Raw genomic sequence first — 19,945 nt, 5'->3', positions numbered from 1 at the left:
ATTAACTGTTTTGTAGGTTATTTAACCATACTATGCCTCAGTTTCTTTAGCTCTAATTTACCAAATTTCTATAAAAATACAGCAAGTTAATGTTAATATCTGTTCAAAAAATGCAAATTATAGTAATCATGAAGTGATTTTTCTATTATCAACTATCTTAATTATCTCAATAAATATTATTTAACTATTTATTGATCAAATGCATAAATGAATGAATTAACTGTAAAATTGCAATCAGGTTGTAATTTTAGTGGAATGGCTTGCAAATATGTGTAGTTTTTGCTTTAATAATAGGATAACAAAGAAAATGTAGAAAATTCTAAAAAGTTACAGGAAAACTGAAGGAAACTTAAGAGAACTCATAGTGTCATAGTCATGGAATCAGTTACATCTTAATTTTTCAAACGTGCATTGTACTCATATGTTTGTAACTAAAATGTTTTACCTGTTATTTCAAAATAACTTCAAACTTGTGGAAAAGTTGCAAGAATAGTAAAAATAACTATGAGAAGATTATAATACTCATTTTATTTAGTTTTAGTCAAAATCAAGTGAGTTAGTATATATAAAGTATTAAGAACTACAGAAGCAAATGAGTGAGAGAAAGTGTGCTTAGAACTAATAAATACTGATTGTTATTAAGCTTTGTTTTTTTCATCTGAACAAGGGAGATAATGGGAGTGCCTATTTTATAAGATTACTGCCTGCATAAAACTTAGAAACCTAGGGTTTTTCCAGCCTAAGTTAATGATAGCCTATGCTACATAAATAATGAACTTTTTTACTGGAAGAAACCCAATCTTGGTTTCTAGGATTGCTTCAATAACAAACACTACAATAAAATCAAATGACCTATACACGGTTCTTTTTTGACCTGATGTCAACAATTGTATCATCTCTTCTCATTTTGAGTTTACCTAGTCTTTACAATTGCTATCAATGTGAAGATGAATCTAGCTGATCTTTGCTGAAGCAAATCTGGTAAATTATTTGATATTAGGAAAATATTTACTGGTGGAAGAAAATACAGTCACATTATTGCTGTATAAAAATGCTAATAGAATTTTAGTTTTAAAAAACCCAGCTTATTTGTTAATCTCCCATTTTCAAACTGGAGTCTTTGTGCTTCAGAATGGGCTGGACAGGGGTGTAAGTGCATCATGCCAGGAGTGCTCAGAGTCCCCTGATAAACATGGCAGGTCTTCCTGGAACTCAGATTTCATATGAAGACTGAAATGTTGATGGGGAAATTAGATTTTATGTTAAAACAAACATAGATATATTGAAATAAAATACAGATTTTATGTGAATTTTAAAGATGAAGCATATAACTTAAAATATTTTAGAACTATTTAATTCATATTTGTAGAAATTTGAGACCTATAAATTCACTCTGCCTTACTATTTAGAGTACTTTAATCATCAATTAATTTACTTGTTTAACAAGTACTTACGTAAGGTCAACTATATGCCAGACACTGAGCTGTCCTCTCGATGCAGAGGTGAACAAGACTCCCACTGCAGCATGATTTACAGTAGCCGAGACATGGCACGACCTGTGCTCACTGAGGGATGAATGGATAAAGAGAATGTGGTATGTACAATGAAATTTATTCAATCATAATAAAGAAAGAAATTCTGCCATTTGTGACAACACGGATGGACCATGAAGGCATTTAGATAAGTGAAGTCAGAAAAAGACAAACACTGTAAAATCTCACTTACAGGTGGATTCTAAAGTAAACAAACTAGATACAGAAAACAGATTGGTGGTTGCCAGAGATGGGGGTGGGGGAGCAAGGGGTGATGGGTAAAGGTAGTGTTCCAGTTACAAATAAGTAAGTTTTGGGGATGTAATGTACAGCATGGCGACTATAGTTAACAATGTTGTATATTTGTTCCTAAGACAGTAGATCTTGAGAGGTCTCATCACAAGAAAAGAAAATTGTAACTCTGTGAGGCAATGGATGTTAACTAGACATAATCATTTTGCAATATATATATATATATATATATATATATATATATATCTCAAATAATTATGTTCTATACTTTAAACTGATACAATGTTACATGTAAATTATATCTCAATAAGACTGGAGGGGAAAAAAGGTGACCAAAACTCATGTGGCTCCTGCCCTCATGGAACTTACAATCGAATGGTGGGACAGTTTTTTTAAGCTAAGCTAACTTAATTTTCATATCAACTGAATGAAATTCTATTAGTTATTTTATTAATGCTGTGTTACTCAAGACATTCTCTAGATAAGTGCTAAAAGTAAGTGGGATTCTCAGACACAAAATAATGTGGCAAGGATAGCCCAATTTAGATAAAAAGAGACTGAGGATGGTGAGAAGCAAGAATTAATGCAAGGAGACCATTTCTGGGGCAGTCTCCATAGAATATGTGACCCATGGTAATGGAAATGGAGTTAGAGTTCAGTGGATTCGAAGGTAAGTACAAGCTATCTTCATGTTTGGTTAGGGGAGGAGATGAGAAGAGAAAAATCAAGATGACTTCTACACTTGAACAAATGGGTGATTATGGGAAAGACTGGAGGAGAGCAATTTAAGGTTAAGAGAGAAATCAAAGTTTTGTTCAGTTTTGGGTATATTAATTTTCAAATATTTTTGAGATATCCAATTAGAGTTGTTCAGTAGACAGCTATATCATGAGGCAGGAGCTTTGAGAAAGACATTTTAGCTAGTGATACTATCTTGGCATCTGTGTAACACAGCATTATTTTAAAATATGCTACCTAGTTTATTTAAACTTTTGTCCTTTAGTTTATATAATGTCCTCTTCCTAACATATAAAGCTCTGAAAATAAATGTTTAACAATAGCAAATATTATTTCATGCAACAAACATATAGGAGGTACAGAGCTAAATCCTTCAGGATTTTGGCCATTAAGGAACACAGCAACCTTGAGGTTAGAAAAAAATGCAATAAAAGACAATGTAAGATAAGCATACTTAACAGTGGTAAAATATGAACTGTTCCAGAGAGAATTCAATTTCATAAATATCAGCCCAAATACCAAAGTAGGGGAAGTTACTAAAGGAGAGATAAATAGTACACAAAGAGAGACAGAGTAATAACAGAGGAAAGAGGTCCAGAGGGCATGAATAATAACTAATATACATTTTTAGACGTATATGTCAGGAGATGTTTGGAGTCATTTGTAGCAGTACTGCAACAGTTTTCAGACTAGTGGAGGTCAATCATATAGCCAGAAATCCTGTGCTGGTGCAGACTTGAAGGAAGAGAGAGTAGGCGGGTGGGCTGGGCAGTGAACTTTATTCCTATCATAATTGTATGTCAAGTGTGCAGGAACCATTTGTGATTCCTGTGGGTCACTTAACGGATCTCATCAATTCTGCAGGTGTCAAGAAATAGTACTCACTTATGAGCTAAAGGAACATCTTATTGTTTTTAGTTACTTAATTTTAGACATAGCACGTTCTTACTACAAGGCCAGTTTGAGTCACTGTTTCAGAGTAGTTACTTGCACAAATACAGATGATACACTCAATAAACTCCACTCTTTGGCTAACTCTGACATCGTCCAGGTTCTGATCTACTCACCTGAGTTACCAGGGAGATTTATAAGGAAAATCTTGTTAAAATAAAAATATTGAACATAAATCACACTTTGAATTTTATTGCTAGAAAATGACCAAAGGTGGGAAGGTAGCGATAACCCTGGAGGAGCGGTTCCTAGTTTCCGACTCTTCTGTCTTTTAGAAACAATGCGCAAGAGCCTCTTAACCAGAAGCATAGTGGTCAAGAGCAGCAGGGGACCACATCATTTATCTCTAATTTGGAAAGATTTTGACAATGAAAGAGAACACTAAAATACACAGATGGGTGTAAAAATAGTGCTATTAAAATTTAACTTATTCTTAAAAACTACAAATAAAATTTAAAAATTCATTTATATAGATTACTTAAATATTAAAAACATAACATGAAAAGAATAATTATTCTTGATATATCCTCATGTATTTTAATAAATTTAAATGTTCTAGTTCTACCTGTATGTAATAGAGTTTCAGTGGTATTTTTCTGAAGAAGTCTTTTTTTTAATGTGATTTTATTATTTTTAACTTTTTATGAAATTTCTGGAAATCTTCAAAATTACCATTACTAAATTTGAAATATCTACACCTTCAATATAGATAATAATATTTTTATTTGAAAAATAGTATCTAAAGAGGCTTAGGTACCTAGTAAGAACTTTGAGCTGAATCGAAAATATTCTCAATTATAATTTATTTATTATTAAATGTTTCAGTCCAAGTTTTTTCATAGAAACTGTTCCTTCTTTATTTAGAGTTTCTTTACCAATAAATAATATTGTAAGACAGAACTTGTCAAATAGGTTGCATATATTTATGATCTTCCTAATTTTTTCCAAATTTAGATGCTGAAAAATTATAGGCCTTTATAATCATATTGTGATGCTATATAGAATATAAATATTCTGAAATTAGGAACTCCATCAAATCCTATACAGAATATAAATATATCCTAAAATTAGGAACTCTTTCAAAAGATTACTCTCACAAATTAAGATATTCTAAGGATTATGAAATTTAAAAATTAAATCTCGTCCTTTGAGAACTCAATATTTGATTTGATTTGTTCAGTCTCTTTCTTGCTTCGATTCCTTTCAGCATACTTTAGTATGCTTTTATTTGCAAGTTTTGTTTATAATAATAATCTCTAAAAGTTTCAAGAGCTGTAGTATTAGAGTGCTCCATTTACTGAATATTATGATTAAAATTTTCCAAGTGATTTTGTAAAAAAAAATGCATCCCCAAATTAGAACTTACTTACAAAAAGTTGTTCTTCAATCAGAATTAGGAAAGATTCCAAGAAAATGCCAATTGCCTTGTTAAAGCCTCTTTATTATTTTTTTGGTTTGTTTCAACATCAACTTTGTATCCCAACTTTTGGAATAAAGTTATTCTAACCATGTATGTATAAAAAATATTTACAAATCTTAGCACCTACAAATTCCATTTTGATATGTAGAATACTGCAATTTGTTTGGACCAATATGAAATATATTTACATCATAACTGATTCAAAGTCCATTTCTACCTTATAGATGTATTAATTTGGTAAGAACATTGTTTTTAGCATGATGATATTCTCCAAAAATTTGTATTTGTGTTATTACTAAACAAATAAGTAATATGTCTTAAATGTTGACATTTTAAACTAAAGTTATAATAGTTTGTGCACTATTGTCAGATGTCTCACCTTTAGTAAAATGAACTTCTGTAAGCTTCACTTTGAGTCTTTGAACTGGATAGGAAATCAAACTGTTATTGAAGAATACTGATTTTATATTCAAATTATTTGATAAAATTATATAAAGCAGGCATAATTTAAAAGCTTGCAATTTTTTTCTGCTAATAAAGGTAACACATTAACAGGTGCTGCTTAACATTTTGTACATGTCCAAAAAAAAATTGCCACAGAAACTTGGAGTTGAAAATGAGCAAAACTAATTTTGAGGAATAGTTATTTGATCTAAATAAAAATTCGTGGTTAAAGAGTATCTGTAAATGCATCTTTAGCAGGTACATGTGTTAAGTCATCGACTTTGGGCACAATCTTCTTGAAATAACTTTAACTCTGCCATAGATACTGATGTTCCTTTATGATAATTATTTTCTGCCAAAGAAAACATGAGAAATGAAAATTCAGTATATAATATTTTAATTAAATATGCATTTTCATTTTTTTTCCAAATGGTTTTATTGCAATGTTAAAAAGTTTTACTAAACTCTGAAAAAGTAAATATAGATTTATGCCACCCAATAAATGACAAAATAAATGGCAAGCATAATAAGGATATCCTGACTACTCTCTATATGCTCCCTATATTCTTTATAGTAGGCTGGCCAGCCTCTCTGCCCTCACATATTTCATATCCAGACAAACTATAATTTCCCAGGTTTCCAACTTACTGTGTCAAATAGCAGCCTTCCAGTATTGTGGATTTTGTAGGATAAAACATGAGTTAAATCATACATGGATGGTCATTAAGGGTAGCAAAGTGGGCATGAGACAGCTTGTGACAAAGATAAAAGAAGAGCGAGAGGCAGCACCTGAACATAATTTATCACTGCATTTTACTGAGATGAAGCAATTTTTCTTTGAGAGTCTTCAGTTTCTTCTCCAAAGCCATCATCTTGATTTCCAAGAATATGTTTGCCTTGTGCTTAGGGAAGCCATCTATCTACGTTTATCTAATTAATTTCTTTCTCTCTCTCCTTCCTTCCTTCTTTCTTCCTTCCTTCCTTCCTTCCTTCCTTCCTTCCTTCCCCTTCCTTCCTTCCTTCCTTCCTTCCTTCCTTCCTTCTTTCTTCCTTTCTTTCTTGATATTTTTATTTTTATCTATTATTTTTCCATTACGGTTAACATACATTATTATATTAGTTTCAGGTGTACAACATAGTGATTGATATTTATATAACTTACAAAGTGAACACCCAGGTAAGTCTAATACCCACCTGACACCATACATAGTTAATACAGTATTAATGACGATATTCCCTATAATGTACTTTACAACCCCATGACTATTTTATATCTGCCAATTTGTAGTTTTTAATCCCTTCACCTTTTTTATCCAGCCCCCCAACCCCACTCCTGTCTGGCAACCATCAATTTGTTCCTGTATCTGAGTTCGTTTCCATTTTATTTGTTCATTTATTTTGTATTTTAGATTCCACATATAAGTGAAATCATATAGCATTTATCTTTCTCTGACTTATTTCACTTAGCATAATACTACCTATGTCCATCCATGTTGCAAATGGCAAGGTTTCATTTTTCTTTTAAAAAATGGCTGAGTAATGTTCCATTGTGTATATATACCACCTCTTTATCTATCTAATCATCTACCGATAGACACTTAGGTTGCTTCCATATCTTGGCTGTTGTAAATAATGCTGCAGTGAACATAGGATGCATATATCTTTTATGCATAAATTAGTGTTTTGTTTTCTTTGAATAAATACCCAGAAGTGGAATTGCTGGGTAATATGGTAGTCTTATTTTTATTCTTTGAGGAGCCCCCATACTATTTTTTATAGTGGCTACACCAATTCGCAAACCCACCAACAAGGGTTCCCTTTTTTCCACATCCTCACCAACACTTGTTGTTTGTTGATTTTTTGATGATAGCCATTATGGCAGGTGTGAGGTGATAACTCATTGTATTTTTAATTCACATTTCCCTGATGATTAGGGCTGTTCAGCATCTTTTCATATGTCTATTGGCCATCTGAATTTCCTCTTTGGAAAAATGTCTGTTTAGGTCCTCACCTATGTTTTAAATTGGATTGTTTGATTATTCTGGTGTTAAGTTCTGTGTGATTTCTTTATATATATTGGATATTAACTCCTTATCAGATATATCACTGGTGAATATCTTCTCCCATTCAGTTGGTTGTCTTTTTGTTTTATTGATGGTTTCCTTCATTGTGCAAAAACTCTTTAGTTTGATGTAGATCTATTTGTTTATTTTTTATTTTCTTTCCCTTGCCTGAGAAAACATGTCCAAAAAAAATTACTGAGTGACGTTAAAGATTGTACTGCTCATGTATTTTCCTAGGAGTTTTATGGTTTTGGGTCCTACATTGAAGTCTTTAGTTTATTTTGAGTTTATTTTTATATATGGTGTAAAAAAGTGGTCTAGTTTCATTTTTTTTTTTGCATGTATGTGTCCAGTTTTTTCAACACCATTTATTGAAGAGACTACCCCATTGTACATTCTTTCCTCCTTTCCCATAGATTAATTGACCATATAGATAAAGATTATTTCTGGGCTCTCTACTTTGTTCCATTAATCCATGTGTCTGTTTTTAGGCCAATACCATGCTGTTTTGATTACTATGTCCTTGTAATATAGTTTGATATCAGGTAGTGTGACGTTCTCCAACTTTGTTCTTTCTCGAGGTTGCTATGGCTATTCAGGGTCTTTTTAGTTCCATACAAATTTTGGGATTATTTGTTGTAGTTCTGTTGAAAATGACATTGGTATTTTGATAGGGATTGCATTAAATCTGTAGTTTGCTTTGGGTAGTATAGACATTTTAATGATGTTAATTATTCCTATCCATGAACATGGTACATGCTTGCATTTATTTGTATTTTCCTCAGTGTGTTTTATCAGTGTCTTATAGTTTTCAGAGTATAGGTCTTTCACCTTCTTGGTTAAATTTATTCCTAGATATTTTATGTGCTTTGATGCAATCGTATATGGGACTGTTTTCTTAATTTCTCTTTCCGATCATTTGTTATTGGTGTTTAAAAATGCAACTGATTTCTGATATTAATTTCATATCCTGCTCTAATTTCTGTGGTGATGAGTTTGTTTAGTATGGTCCTATGTTCTTTATCAAAGTGGTAAGTCTTTGTGTGATCTCCCCTGTCACTAGTTTGCTGAAGGGCTATAAAGTACTGGTTCGATATCTAATGTTTGTAAATCTGCTGTTTTTGAGGGCTTGGCTTCTGAGCCCCACGTGCTGCCCTGCTTTAACTGTGTTGTCCCTCAAGTGCAAAATTGTTTTGATCAGAATCTATATAACTAGACTTAATCATCTAGATTAGTTTGTTGCATAGGTGAAATGACTTTTCTTGATGTTGAGCTCTGAGTTTTGCTACTTTCATCCACAATTGGACCCTGCCTTTTGCTTAAAGAAAGATTCAGGTGAAGTCCATGGTTTATTGCTGTATTTGACCATGAATTTTTGCTTAACAATAGTTGTATTCCCCAGAAAAATACTTTGAGATGTTGATTGTGTGCACGAGATTTATTAGGATGTGTTCTTGGGATTAATACCTATGAAAAAGAAGGGAAAGAAAGCAGAGGCAGTTCAGCTGCAATGCAATCTCAGTAGAAACTCCAGCTGATGCTTCTGGGAGTTTTGAAGATGGAGGGAGCCTCACCAGCTGTTCTGAGCTGGGATAAGTTAGCCAGGCTTTTATAAATCCCATGTTCATCAGTCATTGAATGAAGGCTCCCCACAAAGAGGGCTGAGGTTGTACCTAAAGGCTGTTAAGAGCTGAGGGGCTGGCTGCCAGCAGCACTCCCAGCACCTGGGACAATAAGTCCTTTATTCCTGAAGGGGAATCATAGCAGTGCATTATAGCACCTACGCTTCCCTTTGTTGATTTAATACAGTTCTATAATTGGATTTCCCCCCAATATGCTGAAAACAAATTTGCAGAAAGTTGGAAGCCAGAAGTGCCTAGGGCCCACAAAAGCTATAATGTATTCCTGAAACCTGTATATGCCTACTTCTAGACTTTCTGTTATGTACTATAACTAATATCTTTATTTCTTAAGTCAGTATTCCTCAAAGTTCTATTATTTGTAATAAAAAACCAACCCTAACAAAGTATAATCAAACTGATACAGCCAGTTTTTTTGTTCAAAGACAAAAAAAAAAAAAACAAAAAAACTGTTGACTTTTGATAAGGTAAATAGGAAGGACCTCTAATGAGAAGATGATAATTGGGCTGAAATCTGAGTCACAGGATGGGGCCAGGCAAGTGAGAATGTGAGAAAAGCATCCTGGCAGAGGGAGGAACAATTACAAAAGCCCAAGACAGAGGTGAGTTTGGCAGGTTCAGTGATGGAATCAGTATCTCGATAGCATCTCTAGGAACTGTAATGTTTGAGTTTGAAAATAAGATTTTGGAAGGCACTGAGTAGAGGTTTTTTTTTTGTTTGTTTGTTTTTTGTTTTTTGTTTTTTGTTTTTTTTTTTGATAGCTTTCAACTAAGGTGCAGGCCTTTGGAAAAAGTCAAAGTGAGAATCTTGGAATATGGGAAAATAGCAATGAAGTGTGCAGCATATTTCCCAGGACAGAATTTGGCTTGCCAGGCTATGGCTTAAGGTGTTTTAGATGCTCCAAAGATAAGTTGTTGTTGTTGTTGTTTTTGTGGTGGTGTGTGTGGGGGGGTAAAGTTCTCTTCACAATGCCTAGGGATTTTGTTTGTTTTTGCTCACAAACATGATCAAGAACATATTAAATGTGAAAGGCAAGGGGAATAAGAAAAATGATCATGATTTAGGAAGAAGAATATTTGTGTAAGAGATGGTCTGTAATTGACAGAAGAAAAAAATGATAAATATGTTGAGAATAAGACTTCTCTGCAGGGATGTTGTATGTGTGTATGTGTGTGCACATATGTATGTGTATGCACGTGTGTTTGTGTATTTATATAAATGTACTTAAGGAGATAAACAGCTTCACAGCATCATAAAGCTGTTTTAAATAACAGGAGCATAACAACAGTAGGCTGTAGATTACTTTTATGAATACACCTGGTAGAAGTGAAGCTGAAATATTACTGTAGGTTAAAAAATTGTTGGAATATTTTAAGCAAAATTGCTGGAAAGTTGCTGGAAAATCTCTCTCTCTCTCTCTCTCTCTCTCTCTCTCTCTCTCTCTCTTTTTACCTGCGTGAAGATAAAAGAATGAATAACTACTGAAAGAAAAAAAGTAAGATTCTGTGGACCAAGACTCTTAAAAAAAAAAGATGACTCAAGAGTAACAAAAAACTTTCAGACAGTAATTTGTGACTGTACAGCACCAATGATGCCAATTTGCAGATGTATTTTGCTAAACTGCTGCCAGTAATGTCTGAGGAATTACAGAAAATGAGAAAGATTATAGTGTCAGCCAGGGTTCATGGCAGGAGACAGAAACATTTTAAGTAGACAGAGATTTAATACATTAAATTTGGTGCTTGTAAAATCATTGGAAGGCCTGGAGAGGTGAGCTCTAGTCTGGGCTTCCCAGAATGACTCCCAGACACTAGAAAGCTGAATCACCAGGGAAGCTTCCACCTCTGCGAGTGTCCCACAAATACCGAGCTTCCAGAGCACATGACTGTAATTGAGATTCGGGAATCACAGAGCTGGAACTGTGCCCTCATTACTGCTGCTGTTGCTACTTTATCATGCTGGTGACTGGGCCCTGGAACCTGGAGTCCATTGCAGCCTGTACTTCAGGTCATTTCACCCAGGAATCTGGATAATGACATGAGTCATTGCTTCAGAAGAAAATCTCACATCTCCATGAGACCTTGCATGCCAACCAAGAAGTGTTAGTAGATGACCACCCTCACTTCTGCCTTACAAATCTCTAATAGCTGCAGGATCTTATTGGAATCCAGAATGGTAGCTGTAAAGGCATCTGTGAATTATACATTTAACTCTGAAGTCTCTTCAATGCAGGGAGGCATGATACAAGGGGTTCAAATGGAGTTTCAGTGAGCCAAACCATAGCATTCCACACAACTGTAGACAGATAAGCATTCTTATTTCTTCAAAGGGAAGAAAGAGATCATAAGAGATACCTGCTGAACTTGACATTGTTCCTAGTTTGGTTAGAAAAGATACTCTGTGAGCCATTAAGAAAGGATGCAGCAATCACTGGGAATAGGGAGTTCATTAAAAACAAATCATACTGGATAGTTTATTAAAGTGGTAAGTAATAAAGCTGTTTGGCTATAATTTATCTAGATTTTAACAAGGTTTTCACCCCAAACTTTTATATCATGGGACAAATAAAATAATGGTACAATTGAATAGATTTGTAATTAGTAGATTAAAAATTACTGATTAGTAGATAGATGTCCAATTATAACATATGCTGTAGGAACTTATACTTTATCTTGCCCTGCATTATACAATGATTCCAGAAAGGACATTGATTTCAAAATTAGCAATAGTTATTATTTATTGAGTGCTCACTCTAGATGTGGCCGTATAGATATATTACTACCTTGTTTATTCCTTATAACAATCTTTTCAGGTTGTTATAAATATAAGGAAACTGATGCCAGAAAGTGTGAGTGGCTTGCCTGTAGTTCCGTGGGGAATCTAAGCAGCAGTGCTGAGATTCATACCTAAAAGCATTTCAGGGAAGAGGTACCAGAGAGAGGGAAAAGCCGTAACGTTTTTAGGAGAAACTGGATGGTGGCGTACCTACCAAGAAAGCCAGGGGATGGCATTTTCTCAGGTATTCCTCATGAAACTCAGGGCTGGTCCATGGTCTTTCAGGGTCTGGTCAGTTACAGTGGCTTGAACTTAGCGCTGATATGCTTCACTAAAGACCGCATATAAAGCCAGATGCCAATTTATTAAATTATGAGAAATATAACCGTCAAGCTGACCAAATATAGGCAGTATTCTTCATGCAGTATTCTGAAGGCAAGCCGGATGAGCAAAATGTTGACTGCAGAGGATAGAATCAGCTCAAGGAGATGCTGATCAGAATGCTAACTGGCTGCAGTCTCTAACAATCACAATAAGAATGTAAACATCTGATGGCTGACTGGATCCCTGGACCTGCCTGGAAGGGCACTTTATTATTTGGCCAGAGAGTGCCAGAATTTGCCTCTGACTCCTTTATACACACCCTCATTACTGATTGCTATTCTTTCTTTAGATATTTTAATGATTTCAACTAAATTGTTTTGGATTAAAATGTACTCTTTCCCTTTTAGGTGACTGTTCTGAACAAGTTCCTGCTGACACAATTTTTTACTTTTAGAAAGCAAGTTTAATTTCTGTATTTCAAAATTTATTGTTGTTCTTGTGCACTAATTAAAAGATGAAGTTCCATCTGACTCTTTTTCTTATCTGTGCTGCCATTGGTAGATTAACAAGAACAAACAAGAACAGAAGCACCAGTGCTGACATACAGAGTTTAACAGTAGCACAAATTTTTAAAAAGACAGTATTTTTTATTTCATTTAGGCTCACTGTATATGATGTAGTTATTAAAGAAGCCAGGATAGATTTACCTGTATTAACTGTCGACAGAATGAATGGGCAAGTGAATGAATGAGAGAATTGGGAGCCCTACCCTAATCTTCACTGACACTCCATGTCTTGAGTAGCAATGTTTATTTAATGCAGGGTCCACATTTTCAGAAGATATCGACAGACTGGAATACATTTAGAGGAAACTGACCAGATGGTGATGGGCCTTGAAATCACATTCTGACAAATGGTGGTAGGACACTGGCGATATTTAGCTTAAGAAAGAAAAGAAAAGGGAAAAATAAGAAAAGCTAAGAGTTATTGAGTGCTTATAAGTAGGCCAGGCATTGTGCTCAGTCTTTTAGCGGATTTCACTATCCTAATGAAAAGGGAATACTTTATTTTGAGTTATCCCGGAAGGCAAGGCTGACAGTCATCAACAGAAACCATAGAGAAGCAACTCTTCTTGTTAGAATGATGACATTTCTAACTCTCAAAGCTGTCCGAGAGCAGAAGGCGTTGTTGTAATGTAAAAAAGATCCATGTTTTTGGAGATGCTCAAGCAGAAACTGGTCAGACTTTTGATGGAGATAATTTTGGAGACGAATAAGTATTATATGGAGGCATAGAGCAGAAGAATACTAAGACTCTCTCCTACCTTATCCTGTGAGTGTATCATTATCTTACAATAAAGTAATCCCTTTTGTTTGTCTTTAGTTTAAGGCCATGAACCTAAATTACTAATGTCACTTCCAATTATATAGATCAATTGTAGGGGACACTAGTTGCCGTGTCATTCCTGGCAACCGATAATCCTTTCCAGCAACTCAAACAACCTGGCACAACACAGAGTTGCAGGGCTGGGAAAAAACATTTTGTTAGAGGGTCATTAGCTATAATAGTAAGAAGAGATTTGCTTCCTCATTTGTTCCCAGATCCATGTATTCAGAGTATGGGAGTAACAGTGCAAAGCCTGGTAAATTATCTTCCTCAAATAATTTGAAATCTTCAAATGATAGTAGCATTCATTTCCGTCTTTTTATTTAAAACGCAACTATTTATGCTTCTGCAATCCTCTCTGATTGCATTCTCTATTTGAGCTTTGTTATTGTTAATGTGTGAACCTTGAGTATCAGACAACTTGAGCTTTCATGACAATTAAAATCAGACCTTAAAAACTGGTTTCTGTGAGTGGGGAAAGAAGGAATATCCACTTAAAATAACCAAAGAAATATGGAGTTTATAGCTAGAGAAATTCAGGCCCAGGGAGATGAAATGACTTGCCACCATTACATGGCTAGTGGGAAAGCTGAATACCTTTCTTTATTCTTTAGTCCCTCACTTGCTGATGCAATTATATGCTGTATTCCTGCCAAGATACTCTTTTTCTTTTCTTTTTAAAAATTTCCTAGCAAGTAGAATATTTTTATACTGGTCACTTTTCTATCTTCCTTTACAGCTTGATTGAGAAGGTATCTGAGTAGGATTCTAAATTAGTATTTTTTAAAACCATATCATTAGTTCTGTAGGCATGAATTCTAAGGGCTCCTTTGTTCTTGATTCTGGATTGCTCTTGTATCTCTGCAGTGCTGCGTATGATGCTGTGCTTGACAGAAATGTGGCCATTAAGAAGCTCAGCAGACCCTTTCAGAACCAAACACATGCCAAGAGAGCTTACCGGGAACTAGTCCTCATGAAGTGTGTGAACCATAAAAACGTGAGTTGTTATTTTTAAAACTCTGGCAGTGAGAGGTTGGGGAAAGAAAATCAGTACGCCAACTTGAGTAGGAAAGGCTTTCTTTACTTTGCAATTTCTGTCTCTTAAGATTGTTTATCCTGCCCATATGCTACATTTAATTTCATTGTCCTTATGGTAGCTTTCGGCTTAAAAATCATCTAAAAACCATATGGCGTGGAGGGAATGAATGTGATAGATATTTCCCTGTTATGAAATTAACCATATTTGGTTATTTTGCTCCAAATTAACCAGAGAGCGGGTAAGGCATCATTTACAAATTATCATTTTTTTTAAAAAAAAAAAAACCAAATTACCATTTTTTTTTAAAAAAAAAACAAAACCAAAACCAAAAATATCCTAGAGAACAATATGCTGTATTTCTTTACAATTTAAATTTAATTACTAACAGGTGAAGATTTTGACTTCCTTTTTCTTTTAGCTATAGTCTGGCAGTGGTGTCCAACTGTTCGGTGTACACACTGTGCTTTGGCCTCTTGTTTTTTGTAGGGTTGGGCAACCATACAGGGATGAATCTGCAAAGCACTTCAGAACAAGACCAAGAATATTTCTCACTGGAACTCAGTAGGGTATATCATTACAGGACTTTCTTCACTTCAAAATATAAGCTTTAAGCAATAAGCCTATTGCTTTAACAATAGGCAAAGATCTCTAGAATCCTTTCTATGCTCCTGTTCTTCTTAGTAAAAATAAATGGAAGATAATTATTTTAAGAATCAGTATTATTAATTAATAAATTGTAATAAATATAGTACATATAATTTATTACATATAAGTATATAATAAAATACATTATAAATTATTATAATAAAACTATAAAATAAATAGCTATCATCGTTCCTCTTATGAAGTTATGAAATTATCAGTGTAGTTTTGTAAACAAGTGAATTTGTCAATCTATCAATGGTACTAAGAAGAAGGAAATATATCAGTGTTTAGTTGAAAGGTATTTGAAATACAAATATGTGGATTCAGGTCAATGACTGTTTCTCTTTTTCTGTATTACTCTGCTCCAATGACTTTTTAGTTCGGTCATTTGACAAATATTTGTTCAATGAATAAATGGTGCCCGGTATAGATCTAGGTGATCTAGATGCTAGGAATACAGCACCGAAGATAACAGAGATAGGTTCCTGCCCATGTGGAGCTCGTGTCCCACTGGTAAGAGAAAAGCAGTCTACAAAACTGACAGGTAAATGTATGAAATGTCACATAAGTGCTATTAAGTGAAACAAAATAAAGAAGGAAGATAAAAAATTTTGGTTCATGTAGAGTGGGGTAAAGCTACCCTTCTAAAGAGGTTGAACAGGGAAGGCCTCACTAAGAAAGAACAATTTTATAAAGTATGTCCTCATCTTTAATTTGGCCATGCAAGGGACATGATACTTCTAGAAAGGAATATAGAAATGATGGAAAGGATCATTCCTAAGAAAAGTCATTCTGCTAAAGCAATTTGTCCTTTTAGTATGTTAAATAAAGGTAGGAGCAAGATTTACCACATGACCAATGTAATCTATTTTTGTGATAATAAAGAGGATGAGAAATATCCTGGGCAATGGAAGATGGATGGATATAGGCAATGAAACCAATGTATGGAAAGTTTTGATAGTTTGTGTTTTCATATATTTATATTTTCCCTAATCCTCCTTTCAGCACTTATAATACCATAAATACATTGTGAAGAAAGTCCCACTTACTTGGGAATTTGAGGGACTCATGCTTCCTGTTCTTAATAGGGGTTTCACATTTATGTGAAATGTGAAAATTCACATTTATGATATCTAAAGGGGAGCTCCAATTGAAATGATAATTTGTAAATGATGCCTTACCCGCTCCCCTGATGTGTGTGTGTGTGTGTGTGTGTGTGTGTGTATAAGTTTATGGAAATATATTTCTGGAACTTGATAACAGAAGGGAAGTTCACTTACAACCAAATGTAAATCTCACTTTAGTACGTGTAATATTAAGTAAAAGCAGTTAGAATGCAGAACTCTGTTAATGCTGAGGCAAGTAAAATGAAACAGTGAAGTAATCCTAAATAAATCTTTAATAACAGAGAAGAAAATCCATTTAGAAAATGAATACTTAATTCTAGGAAGTGGTAGCTGGTGTGACCGTGACAACCATTGATTCACATCTGTGCATTTTAAGATGCTGGAATAAAGGCATTGAATCAGATGCCTGGAAACTGTTCAACTAAAAGGGAAATACCTGCGATGATCTGTTTCTAAAGACAAGATTTTAAATTGCTTATTGTAGAAATTAGAATTTATAAGGGAGAAAGATAAGAACAAAAGAAAAATCCTCAAAGGGAAATCAAAGAAGGTGAAGGAGATTAAAAAACAAAAAGGTCATAGGAAAGGGAAAATAACGATGTATAGTGGGAAATTTACCTTTTAAAATAATGTATCTTGATTTATTTAGAATTGTAATGCTATTTTCTAGATTAATTTAGATTACCTAGATTGCTTATTCACCAGGTGATAAAGGTTAGCATTTGTCCATCTTTAAGGGTTGTGTGTTTGTTGTATATGTGTGTGTCCTGTGCACAGTTTTTGATGTTTTTATTTGAACAAACATTAAAAAATGAATTATTTTGCAAGACAGATAAAGTACTAGAAAAACAGACTCACTGTATATGTTTAGTGAGAAATGTACCACACATTTTACAACACTGTAATTAAACATACAGAGTAACAATTTACTTTAATCACAAGTTTTAGAGAATGTTTGAGACAATTTTATTTCTATATGCATATTCTGTATTGCAAGTTCACTTTAGAAAAGATAATCTTGGGTTTTTTGATATAACTATTGCCACAAATATATACACATATATATACAAATCATAGTGTGTGTGTATATATATATATATATATATATATATATATATACACTATGATTTTTTTTTCTTAATAATTCTTCAACAAATGAAAACTGCTCAAGGCCTAAAAGCATTCCTTAGAATTGACTGCTTTTCTCAAATGTTTAAAATAATTTTGTTTTATTTTTATTACTTCATATGTTTCTGTACCACTTATGAAGTTTATTGAAATTCATTAATTGATGATTTAAAGATGTATAAAGCTTAAATTTGTACTTACCCAATTTTTGTGAAATCATTGTATCTATCCTGTGAGTAGAAGATTGTTATCTATATTATTTATTTTTATTTCCCTTTGGCACATTAGTACAGAATATTTAGCTGAAAGAACATTTTGAGTTATTTATGTATGCAATCTATTTGGAAATGTGACAAAGATTTTTTTTTTTGAAATTTACTTAAGCTAGAAGGTAAACTGATTTAAAGGACTACCTTGAATTAAAGCACCACCTCGAATTAGAACTCTACCTTGTTCATTTGAAGGAAAAACATGGCTTTGCTAAGTCTTGTTGGGTGTCTCACTGCTCTCACTTTTCTTACATGGCTTTCCTCCTCTTTTTCTTTTTTTTGTTTGTTTGTTTGATTGCCTTCAGCTCCATATTTTACCAAGGAGAACCAAACTTTAAAGCAATATCACAATTATGTATCTTCTCTGACTCTTCTTTTTGCCTAAGAATTTAAGCTTTTTAATTTCATTTTAACCTGAAGATAGATCATATATCTGTTCTGCGTACATTTTCCTATGTTCTGTGAGACAGTTCTAGAAATATTTCAACTTTTTTTATTTCTGTTATAGCACTAGTGTGCGACTTTGAGTTGGGAAAAAAAAATGTTATTTTAAATGTGCTTATTAAGTAATTCTTTCTCTCCGTTTTTCTTTCTCTCCTTCCTCTGTCTATTTTCCAGATTATTAGTTTATTAAATGTCTTCACACCCCAGAAAACGCTGGAGGAGTTCCAAGATGTGTAAGTAACAAAATTCATGAAGGAAGGGAGAGCATAGCTCTCAAATAACTCAAGGGAAAATGACAAAAAATCAAATGGATAAAATCCCTTGTAGAGATCAAAGAGACTTAAGAGGTTGGCAACAAATGAAAGGGATCCAGTGAGAGGACAGAAGATCCTGTTTATGGTGTTACTTCCTGGAAAGATGCTTCTGCTTCTTTCTGGCCTTTTGGCTCCTTGTGCTTTGTTATTCCATGTTCTTGGTTCAATCAGGGAAGGCTCATTATGTATTATGTATCTATCTATTATTAATTGATTCTGTGAACTTTCTAGAATGAGTCAACTTATTTTGAAAAACATTAAGAGAGACATGATAAAAATTATCTTTAAGCTTTACTTGTATTTTTGTAGTGCCTTTGATTTTGCATAAAAAGAATCTACCTATAAGTATAGTGACAATAGAAAGAGAGGAAGTAAATCCAGGCACAGATACATTGCATGTTTAACACAGATACATTTCTTATTTAACACAGAAGCATTGTATTTAATGGAAGAAGCTATTCTGAATATATTTTTTTGTAATCATAATAGAAAAGAGTTCAGGAAATTCAAGGAAAAGTGAGAACAATATGAAGGTAGAAAAATAGATGGGTAGAAACCACACATTAATAAATGCTTCTTCTGTTAGCAAACTTGCAGTAGAGTTACCCTTGCTAACATGCATGCAAAACTTGGAAGTTTTTCACAGTCTTAATTCAGTCAAATGTAGAGCTAGAGAATTCAGACGACTACAGATTTAGGAGAGGATTCTCATTTGTTTGAAGGACTTGATGGGTCTTGTGATCTGGAACTAAATTGTGGATTTACCTTCCAGTTACTTAGTAATGGAACTGATGGATGCCAACTTGTGTCAGGTGATTCAGATGGAATTAGACCATGAGCGAATGTCTTACCTCCTATACCAAATGTTGTGTGGCATCAAGCACCTCCACTCTGCTGGAATTATTCACAGGGTAAGAACACCTACTTCTGAATTATAATTAAGATGTTTTTGGAGAAGAAAAAGCAACTGTAGATAATTTTCTTTATGTAGGGAGCTTGGTTAAATATACTGTCCTTTTTCATTTCTTTTATGTTAGAATTAGCACGTAGCTCACTATATGTAGAAGGAAACTTTAATAGTGTAGTTGATTTTTGTTTAACATTTTATTTCAGCACATTGAGAGTCAGCCTCTGAGAAGGCTTATATTTTCTAGCCCCTTGATTGGCAGAGGTCATATGTGCAGTTGAAATAAGACAGTTCATTTACATGATTTGTTTCTGACAGCATCAAGACAGCTATCCTGATCTGCTCTCCTGTCAGGCCTAGAAATGACATATAAGCTGAAAGGTTTATGTTTCCATAAAGAGAAAGCTAACAGATGACAATAAATGATATGTATTTTTTCTAAAACCTCTTCCCAAGATGAGCCTAAATTATAAAAATGATAGTACAATTCTCTTCTAGGTTTAAAAAAAGTTTCTGAGGATATTAGAAAAAAATCTAAAAGCTAAT

At 33.7% G+C, this 19,945-nt stretch overlaps 1 protein-coding gene across 29 annotated transcripts in view; it reads left to right on the top strand.

Annotated features, from left to right (window-relative positions):
* The window catches only part of MAPK10 (mitogen-activated protein kinase 10), a 431,719-nt gene that overhangs the window by 344,946 nt on the left and 66,828 nt on the right, over positions 1–19,945 (top strand). For all 29 annotated transcript variants that reach the window (XM_039845820.1, XM_039845825.1, XM_039845821.1 and 26 more), the window contains 3 exons: positions 14,394–14,523; positions 18,353–18,411; positions 19,265–19,403. In XM_039845820.1, the coding sequence (XP_039701754.1) occupies positions 14,394–14,523; positions 18,353–18,411; positions 19,265–19,403 (328 nt within the window). The remainder of the gene's footprint in view (positions 1–14,393; positions 14,524–18,352; positions 18,412–19,264; positions 19,404–19,945) is intronic.

This window comes from Pteropus medius, unplaced genomic scaffold, assembly GCF_902729225.1.
Source record: "Pteropus medius unplaced genomic scaffold, Ma_sr-lr_union100, whole genome shotgun sequence".
Lineage (NCBI taxonomy): Eukaryota > Metazoa > Chordata > Mammalia > Chiroptera > Pteropodidae > Pteropus > Pteropus medius.
The sequence above is the reverse complement of the archived record's forward strand: the minus strand, read 5'-3'. Positions and strand labels throughout refer to the sequence as shown.